The sequence below is a fragment of the Corvus hawaiiensis genome, chromosome 30 (genome assembly GCF_020740725.1).
Source record: "Corvus hawaiiensis isolate bCorHaw1 chromosome 30, bCorHaw1.pri.cur, whole genome shotgun sequence".
Classification (NCBI taxonomy): domain Eukaryota; kingdom Metazoa; phylum Chordata; class Aves; order Passeriformes; family Corvidae; genus Corvus; species Corvus hawaiiensis.
The window spans coordinates 18203625-18214137 of record NC_063242.1 but is presented as its reverse complement, the minus strand read 5'-3'; the positions used below and the strand labels follow the sequence as shown (position 1 = coordinate 18214137).

Genomic DNA, 10513 nt, shown 5'->3' with positions numbered 1-10513 from the left:
GAAATCTGTCTTAAACATATTTCAGTGTGTGCAGCTTCTTTGTTTCTCTTTTCATAAAGTCTCTCACCTGGGCTTGACCTGCAGTATGTGTGGCACCTTTTCGGGTGGATTTCCTTACGAGAAGGGGGAAGGAATGAAAACATTTCAAAATCATTCCTTAAAATTGGAGATTTACTTCCATTTCTCAGGCATTTTCTCCTGAGTGGAAGGAATGTAGGATGGCAGGATAGCAGGCAGGCAAGCAGGCAGGCTGGAAAGAAGGAAGGCAGGCAAGCCGAAAAGGACAGAAGGAAGGAAGGAAGGAAGGAAGGAAGGACGGAAGGAAGGAAGGAAGGAAGGAAAGAAGGAAGGAAGGAAGGAAGGAAGGAAGGAAGGAAGGAAGGAAGGAAGGAAGGAAGGAAGGAAGGAAGGGAAGGAAAAGCTTTTATTAAAATTGTCTTTCCATAGTATCCCAACGAAACACTGGCTGTGATCAGAGCTATAATGAGTATCTAGTCCTTAGTCAACTTAATTGTTACACATGCAGACTAGACTGCATACAGTAAGGAAAACACTATCTAAAATCTGCTTTAAAAGTTATTTAACCAGAACAAATCATCTGGGAAAGTAAAAATATTTCTAACTGGAAAAATATTTCTCTATAGCTGAGCTAGGCCTCACAGCAAACCTTAATGAATTATTAGTACCTTTATTGTTTTCTTTGGCCCCTGTGCACTATATTTGTAAAAAAAGTCAGTAAAAAAGAGAACAATTGTAAAAAGCAAATATTTTGTACAAAAATACAAAGTTTTAAAAGCTCTTAAAAGTATATTCCATATTATTGATAAGAGTTGGACTATATATATATATATTTATATAAAATCTATATATTTGTGTATCTGTATAATTTTCCTACATTTGGGATTTTAGCAAATGAAGCAACTGTTCACACAGTTGCTTTATATGTTTTTCTATATGAGTGACCAACAGTCTTACTCAGATTGATAGAATGTCTTTTCTCAGAAGACACAAGTTGCTTATGGATGTGGTTACTGGCTGGGAAGAAAATCTAAAACAGAATTAGTCCAACACTATTTCCTGATGCTGTGGGTCAAAAGGCCTTAAATAATTACAGGATGCTGGAGAAGAGTTACTGCTGAATTCCTTGATGCTTTTAAATCAGTTTTCAGTGCTTGCTTTTTTCTTTTTTCATATTTTTTTTTCGATTTTGGAAGTCAGTGTTGCTCTCTCCCAGGATTTTCTTCTTCTTCATGTAAGTTTCCTTAATATGAAGGTATCTGTAAAGTCACAGCCTATTATACTCCAAGTATTTGCCCTACAGTATGAGAAAAAAAAAGAAAAACAAAGAGAAAAAAATCCTGTAAAAAGCCTGTGAAGATTAAACAAATTTCCAAAAAGAAAACTTACAGAGATCAAGGTATGTTAAAAATCTGAGCAGACTCATATTCAGATCCTGTAGGTCCTGGAGGATAAATATTTGTAAACCTTGAAGTTTTCTTAAAATAACAAATGTATGTAGGAAAACCAAGGTAAATTATATTGTTACTTACACACGGTCCTTCAATCTGGACCTCCAAACAGAGTTATACACACAAAGCTTGTTCAGCAGTTTGTTTTGTCTTAGGGGGCTATGGATGGGATGTAATTTTGGCTCTAGCTGACATTTATGTCTGCCTTCACTGAAATTCAGCTGACAAGCTTCCAACTGGAGCAGCCAGGCACCCTTGGCAAAGCAATGTTTAAACAGGTTGTATGGAGGAGATAACGTTTCAGGCAGAGCCCCACCATGAACACAAACAGCAGCTTTGACCACGTTCTGTGATGATGGGGCAGGGCTCTATGCAGCCATGGGAACCACCTGCCCTCTGCTCCTGCAGAAATGCCTGTGTCAACAGAAAGATGCCCTGTGGCAAACACCTGGCTGACTGCTGGGCCACATGGGCACTTTATGAGTCCTTCACTCCAGCTGCAACAGAGGAGATGCTTATGGCCTGTGGACCCAGCTTCTCAGTCCCATGGGACATCTCCTGGCAGCAATGGGAATTTTAAGATCTCCTTAGCAGTCACCAAGTGCCTCCTATTGCACAAACTTTCAAAACAGAGTCTTTTTGGTTTCTGAAGGCTGGTGCCTGAGCCACCCTAAGGCCACCTTTACTTTGTTGTGTGGCCACTGAGCCTATAAAAACAGCTTCCAGTGTGGGTAGGATCTGGAGCATGTGCCAAATCATGCCCAAAATTTTAGGCATGTGTAAGGCCTACAGGAGATGGTCAAGATGCTGAGCATGCCATGGCTATAGCCAGTTTTGAGGCTGCTTTTTCCAAGTGCAATAAATCCAGCACTTGCATCTGGATCTGACTAGAAGTGCTTCACATGTGATTCCCCCTCTTCCTCAACAAGGCACTGCTGTAGCATTTAGCCAAGATCTCACCTCTAGCTGTAGCACATTTACTATGGGCAAGATGAAATAATCCGACCAAGGGCCTTGCTTACCTTTGTCCATGTCTTTTTCACATATGAAATTGTTAATATCTTCACAGTAGAAGTCATTCCAGAGCCCAGCATAGATCAACCCGGCGCAATCTTCCCCTGGCCCGTGCCCATGATTCCAGTTATCAGGCTGCCCGATTTTCCAGTTTCTTTCCACCAAAAAGCAAGAGATATGATTGCACAACACAGCACACATGGCAGGTTTTCACCACAAGAAATTAACAAAAACATCATGAGATCTGTTCTGAACGGGAAATTCACATTGAAACAAACAATACATGACTCTTGCTGAAAATGGAAAACAGATGTATTACAGAGAAGGGAATCTATTTGGCCTCAGGCTGCCAAGACTCAGAGACCTAAATTTAGACCAATGAACTTTATTTTAGTTTCTGACTGTACATCCACACACAGTGGGAGTGCTCCATGCTCCATGTGGATTGCTCCAAGCCTGCAAAACCTGCACACTGCATTCCTGGTGGCAGATGGGACTGAGAAGAGCCCATGGGCTCAAAGGTACTGCCAAGATGGCAACAGCCTGCCCTTGCTCACTGCAAAGGCACTCAGCCCTCTGACTGTACAAAGGTGGGCATCTTGGGAGGAACAGCAAAGATGCACGTGTTTTAGGGACATAGGCTCAGATGGGAAGGGAATTCTACTGACTTACAAGGAATGCACAGAGTATATTTACAGGCATCTTTTGAGAACATTAGCTTTGATGGCGAAATTGAATGCAGCAAGTAAGAAATCTTACAGCAAGTGTTTCCTCATCCTGTTTTTGTTTAACGAGTGAGAAATGCTTCCAAACTCAGGACTTAAAAGCTCAGTTTTCCTGAAGAAACAGGTTGTTGAGGGGAGCTTGTGATTGCTGGCTGACACAGTCCATGCTCAGCTAAAAAACATGCCTGCCTGACACAGAGTGTCCAACCAGGCACCTGGGAGGACACACAGCTTTCCAGAAGTAATGAAATGCTCCAAAAATCTGTAACTAACAGCTCTGAGGTTACAACAGAGCACCTAAAACCACAGTGTAGTGGAAATCTACTAAAAGCAGTGGCTGAAGTGGGAATCCATCACAGTGCTGCCATAAAGAGGAAGAAAGATGAAAACGGGAAAGGAGGAAAAGAGGAAAATATCACGGCTCATTTGAAATGAATCTGACTTTTTCCATGTTTTTCATCTAAATGAACACCAATGAGATCACAGCTAATCATTTCATAACATCTGACTGACTGTGTAGCCTGTTTTTCTAAAGCACAGCATGCTCAGATCTATAAACTCTTTAGTCTACTCCTCAGTATTAAAAATTTGGGTGGTTGCAATCTGTTCCATTTAGAACAAATTAGGTGTAGCCCTAGGATTCCTGGAGAGCTGCCAATTCAGTTTTCAGCTGGCCAAAGCATAGACGCCCTCATTTCATGCATTTTCCTTATGTTTAATGCTTTCCACTTGGATTTGGGCTCTATCTAAAGACTGGTCATTTTTTATCAGAACGAGTACTCTATTTATAGCCAGTTGTAATGCAAATAAGGAAAATTCAAACCAAAACAGTAAAACTGTCTGTGCTTTCCATCTCAACTTCGTAATAAAAGTCAGGAGCAAACGTTTTGGCAAGAAACACTGCGCTGCGTAGTTATGTGATTCTTTCATTCAACATTCAGTTTTCTTCCTGGCAAGGAAAGGAATCCTTGTGCATGGAGTAGGGAGAGAGAGAAAAAGCCCAGCACCCCCAGTAACAAATTAAATTATTGGCATCTACAACCATCTGGATCCATTGGATAGTTTCAAGATGGTGCTTTTAGAAGTGTTAGCAAGAGTGGTAGCACTGCTTTTTGTTTACGTACGTGTAAACCGGTAAGGATCCATCCAGCCATCTCCATTCATTTTCCTTCTCTGAATCTGTTAGTCCAATCCAGAAGCTGCCTTTCCCAAAAATCTGCCTTTTTATCCATTGCTGTGAAAGAAAGATCTTAGTCCGTAACAAGGATGACAGTCTTTGGAGCCAATAAACTACACTGGTTTCATAAGCCTCTTGTTACCAGAATAAAGAGGGCCAGAGAAATTTTTCTAAGCTGAAGGTATGTTTCAGGAGTTGGCCTTGGGATGCGTTGCCCAGACTAGAATCCCTTGAAGTGTTTGCAATGAGGTAGAGAGAGCTAGGCATGAAAATCAGGTTGACATGAAGTCACAGCTAATGTCTTATAGATACAAATCGAAAAAAACCCAAATAGTAAGCAGTTGTATCTTGACATCCCCACTGCCATGTTGAATAGTATTAAAAATAAAGTTAGATTTATAGTCAGATTAAAAATACTTTTGGGTCACACTAGTCCTGGGCTGCATGTGTCAAATCAGATAATTTAAAATTAAATTATATTCACTGCTGTAAAAGATACTGATAATATACAAGGCATAATGGATTCCATCTTTAAAGGTTCAAAACTCCTACAATTCTTAGCAGCTTTTCTGACTGCTCTGTCCTCACCACCTTCAGCATCAGCTCTGCTCACACTGCCCTTCTGCAGATGGAGAAGCTGCTGATCAGGCAGAGGGTGGACAAAATTCTGAGTCAATCAGTGTGTTTACTTCTACTATATGAAGTCATGATGCTCTCAGCTTCCCACTATCTTGTGGTTTCTACATGTTAAACAACTTCAAACTCCCTCCTTGAAAACCAGAAAGAGAAGGCAATTACCTGCTCCTCTTTGTTGTTGATGATAACCAATTGCGATTCTTTCTCTTCACAGAATAACTTTGCCTCTTCAAAAATTTCTCTTTCAACTGAAAAGTAGTAGCACTTTTCTGTATAGTTCTTCCAATGGGGAGAACAACCTGTGGTGTGAATTTTTGGTGTTAAGCCCATTCTTGGTAACTCAGCAGAGCAGTAATAGGGTCAGTAATAAATGGAGGAACCCATACCCATCTACAGCATGCAGTATGTTCATGGCTTACCATTAGCCTCGGGTACGGATGTAGGTTCACTCTGTAGTGCCATTGGCATCCCTGGACCTGGTGGCCCTGGCGGGCCAGGTGGGCCCTTTGGACCGGGCAGCCCAGGGACTCCAGGTAGTCCAGTTAGTCCTCGTGGTCCTGGTAACCCTGGCTGTCCCACAGTTCCTTGCAGGCCTTGAAGTCCTGGTGGGCCTTGAGGTCCTGGTGGACCATCCTTGCCTGGAGGCCCTGGTGGCCCTGGGTCTCCACTTGGTCCAGGCAGACCCGTCTTGCCAGGAGAACCTCTCTGACCTTTGGAGCCAGGCGATCCTCTTGAACCTTTCCCTCCTTTTTCTCCTGGTGGCCCGGCTGGCCCAGGTGGGCCCTTCTCACCTGCAGGTCCCGGGGGTCCAGGCTCTCCTTTCTCTCCTTTCTGTCCTTTTAGGCCAGTGGGGCCAAGAGGACCTTGAGGGCCTCTGTCACCTTTAGGTCCCCTTGGACCAGGAGGGCCTGAAACAATGTAAGCATGCAAAGTGGGGATATGCACAGAAAACAAAACAAAAAGCCCACATGGGGTGGGATTGTTCAATACATCTCAGACCAACACCACTGGATATTTAACAACACAGAAACTGGGTTAACAGCTGTTTTCACCAGTGCTTGTAACAGTGCAGCTGCTTTCCAGGCCCTATATACTGTTGTTCATTCCTTGACCTCCACAAAATACAGGATACAGAAAATACTCTGATCCACCCAGCCATGTGAACTGGACAGTGGCACTGTGCCCCAGGTGACCAGCCAAGGTGCCAGTCCCTAAAAGACTCTGTGCACTAGTCTATACTAGTTTATGCACTAGTCCTGTGTGTTGGTGGTCCTGTTTCCTCACTCTGCCACGCTCCCTTCTCCTTCTAGTCTCACCTCTCTGCTCTTAGACCCAGCACTTTTTCTCCTGATCCTCTTTGTTGGTCTTTCAATAATGGGGGGTCAAAAAGAGACAAAATGATGGATAGTGAGCAACAGGCCAACTGTGGGAAAGGCCAGAAATTGCAAATTGGCCAGCTCTAACAAGACAGGGAACAATAACCCATGACAGGAAATGGCAATACTGTGACAGCAATAAACAACAAAACAATTTGGGATTCTGTTCATGGATGAGCAAAACCCTCGTCAATACCTTCCCACCCCCGGCACCAATGTACATAATTCAAACTCCTCCAGAGATAGACTTCCAAGCTGGAATCATTTAGGCCTGGTTGAAATGAGAACAGTTAAGGTTATGGACATATAATCTTGGCTTTAATGCAGCCTTAGTTTATTTGGAGCAATGGATTTATATTTGTGATTGGAGTTTTAGACGGGTTCACATCAGATTGAAAATATGAGTGTTCTTTTCATTTGGGATAATATTTGGCTGTGAGAAACCTCCTAAACCTGATGCTATTTATTTCTGGAGAAAATGAAATATCTCAGGATTAAAAACTAAGCAAAGTAGGATGTTTTCTGGCAGACTAACAACTGGCTTAAAGTGAAATAGCAACTTGGTTTTCAGTAAGGGTGGACCTTTCTGGGAATAGTCCAACATATATTTTTTAGCCATTTCCTCCTTACTGGGGATTGGTTTCTTGAGGTTCCACACCTTCACTCGCTTATTTTAGAAAACTAAATCAAAAGCAGATCCTGTCAGTCAGTCAGACAGAATAAAATTTTGCTAAGTCAGAACCTTCTTTCATAACATCCCCATTTTAGCTATGTAAAAAAGGCATAGAAAAATTAGTAAGGAAAATTCAAGCTACATGTACATTTCCAAAGTTTAGGATTAGATAATGGAAAACCCCAGGACTCTGGACCAGCATGCACTAACTTCCACAGAACTAAAGAACTAATGCAAGCAGGAATTCAGCACACACACATCATTAGGGAAGCTGCATACCTTGTAGGATAGTGAAGTTCTTGATGAGCTGGCCATGTTTGGAATCCACCAGCTTCATTTCTTCCATGATTACTGACAAATTGGCAACTTCAACATCTAACCTTGACCTTATCAAATCCTGTTGCACCTTGAGAGATGTAGAGTCTATGCGAATATTGGCTAGCGTGCTGTTCATAAAAATCAGCTCATCTGAGTGTTTACTTAAGGTGTCTGTACAAGTTGTCCTGACCTCATTGAGATTGCTTGTCAGCGTCCGTAGGTGATGAGCAGTGTAGCTGATGTTGCTGATGATATTGACTATATCAGTTTCAAAGACCTGGAATCTTTCTTCTAGATGGCTGAATTTGGCAGCAGTTCTGTTTTCATATCCTTTATGCTGTTCCTGGAGATCCTTTAGACTTTGTTCGTTGGCTTGGGCAACTGTGGTGATGTTCTCCATCTGCCCACTGAAGGAGCTGAGCTGATTGTTCATGTCTTCAAGTGTGTCATTGTTGGCTTTTGCCATTGCTGAGTTGTTGGCAGCCAAAGACTGTAAATTTTGTACTTTCTCCTTTAGCCAGTCGGTGTCCTTCCGGGCCTGAAGGACAACCTGCTGCAGATTTTGAAAGTCACTCTTGATTCTCGATATAGCCAAGCTTGTGTCTTCCATTGACTTTTGTAGGACACTGATAAGATTTCTTTGCTGTATTTGAGTCAGGTTTAAGTTGTTCAGGTTCATGATGACCACATTGTGAGAATGCACTTGGCTTTGCAGATTTGTTTGTATATTACTTGTGTCTTGTTGAAGATCATTGATATAGCCAGTATATGCTTGAAGAGTCTTATTGACACTGACGATCATGAAAGAGTTACTATCTAAGGCACTTTTCATTTGGTTCTGTCTATCATCTAATATATTTCCAGACTCTTGCAGCTTCTCCAGTGTATCTTTGTTTCTGGTAGTTTTCTCTGCAATGTCATGAAGCTGCTGACGAAGAGCCAGAATGTCAGATCTGAAGCTGGACAGTTCAGTGTTAGTATTCAAGGCTTTTTGTCCAGCCTGGTCATCTGTTGTACAGGAAAAAAAACAAACCAGAAAGGCTTTAGGGTTTTTTTTAAAACACAGTATAAACCAGCACAGAGTATTTTAAGAACAGTCAGGTTGTCAAACTGTTCAACAGAATTTCTATGCTATCTTTTCCAGAAAAGAGAAACCACTGAGCAAAGTTCTACCTCTAAACAGAGAAAAAAAAAGCAGAGAGGAATTGATGAAGACCTTGTGTCTTGATGAAGAGAACAAAACGGTGATTCTGTCATCACAAATGGGAAAAACCACAGTTAGAGCATATGCAGTCAAGTAACACTGTGTTCTGAATGAAAACTGAATGGGAAACAGAATTCAAAACATTAAACAGGTATCAGCAAGTGTAGATTTTAAAGTTACAACTGGATTTTGCTGAAAGCTCAGAAGTTTTTTTTATCTGTTCATGTTTTCTTCCTTCTTTTCACTGCAGGTACAATACCTTCATTGTGATTTAGTACATGTAACTCCAATTTTTTAAATCTTGGGTTTAGTTTTACGTAAGTTTTAAAACAATCTGAGTTAGAGACAAAAGCTTTGCCAGCAGGCTACTTCAGATATATCAGGATAAGATATATTTCTGGTTTTCTCTCTAATACATTACTATTGCTTTTAATGACATTTATTTTTCCATTATTGTTTCCTCATGTTCTGAGTTTGAGGAAGACAAAACCTTTAATCTTTGAGAAACATCTCTGCTTGTGCTTACATTGCCCTATGGAATACTTCTGGAAGCTTGTCTGAGTATGATAAAGCATTTGAGATTGCACAGCCTATCATCCAGGACAGAGAAGGCAAGGAAATAAGCAGTCAACACTTGCTTTCAGGGAAGACTCCCTTGCTTGACCTCAATCACTTCACTAGCCTGCTCACAGTCCATTTATTTTTGTCCTCATCTAAGTGTAGCTATATTTATGAATTACACAGTCTGAAGTCCATAATTTCAGATTATGCTAAGAGAGAGCAGTATGGTTTTTATAAATTACAGTGAATACAGCTGTGTATGGAGCTTTGTTTGGCGTGATTGAATGAGTCACGATGGCAAATGTCAAATGATGGCTTGTGAGACTTCAGCCTGAAGTGTTTATGGAGTCTTTTGTGGACGGACATCTTCCTGAGCACAGTTCCTCTCCCTGCTGCTTGTCTCACTCCCAGATCTTCTCAGCTCTGACTCTATGTTTACCTCTTGGCTATAGCTCAAATTCTACTGTGTTCCTCACACAGCTCTGACAACTGCCAGGTCCACATACAGCTAATCCCTGAAGGCCTGTCTTCCATTCACCACACGCCGTTATCCTTCTGGCCCTACAGCTGTTCTCTTACCTTTGTGTCCCCTACTCAAACTGCCCCAGAACTTTCCTAACTGCCTCCATGGCAAAGCCACTTAAATGGGAACTGATGATCCTGAGCATCTCGCTGAGCATCCATCCAGCAAGTGTGTAAAAATGTGTGGTCATGAATGAAGCAAAGGTGCTCCAAGTTGTGAAAATTTAATCAGCTTGATATAATAACCCACATAGAAGCCAAGTGTAACACTTCTGTAGATGTGCCAGTAAGAGAACATCACACTGAATTACCCCATGTCTTTGAACTAAATGCAATGTGCAAATACTTTGGAAGCCAGCTTCTTTTTGGGGGAAAAAAGTTGTAAAAATTTATAATCAAGCTGTAAGCACGTAAGTTTTCCTAGAAACGCACGTCTCAATATATGGTTTATGAAACTAGACAAAATTTATTTCAAGAATCACATGCATGTATGTGTATATTAATACTTCTACAATAAAAACTGTATGTCTGTGGCCAGGAAGAAAGGTAAAAATGTACACTTAGAGAGTAGAATCGTTATCCATGATTTTTTTTTACATCTTCCTGCAAATTGAAAACTTTGATAGCACTTGGGAAATCCAAACACATAACAATCTTATGTCCTGTATTCCCTTACGTCCTGTATTCCCTGAGATGACCAAGAAACATTTTGTGGAAGTAATCCACTCCCCTCAGACATAAGAATTTTGAATAGCTGATTATTTGTGTACCTTGTAAAATGGCCTTCAGTTTTGAATCTTAATTGCTAAAACACCATCAAGATGACTGGGTGACAGAT

The 10513-nt window shown here is 41.3% G+C and overlaps 1 protein-coding gene across 1 annotated transcript in view; it reads right to left on the bottom strand.

Annotated features, from left to right (window-relative positions):
* Positions 1-1203: 1203 nt before the first annotated feature.
* COLEC12 (collectin subfamily member 12) overlaps positions 1204-10513 on the bottom strand; it is a 93190-nt gene continuing 83880 nt past the window's right edge. Inside the window, exons 5-10 of the mRNA XM_048289560.1 lie at positions 7350-8396; positions 5441-5929; positions 5184-5320; positions 4333-4442; positions 2492-2637; positions 1204-1315 (exon numbers count right to left, since the gene is read on the bottom strand). Of these exons, the coding sequence (XP_048145517.1) occupies positions 1296-1315; positions 2492-2637; positions 4333-4442; positions 5184-5320; positions 5441-5929; positions 7350-8396 (1949 nt within the window). The 3' untranslated portion in view covers positions 1204-1295. The remainder of the gene's footprint in view (positions 1316-2491; positions 2638-4332; positions 4443-5183; positions 5321-5440; positions 5930-7349; positions 8397-10513) is intronic.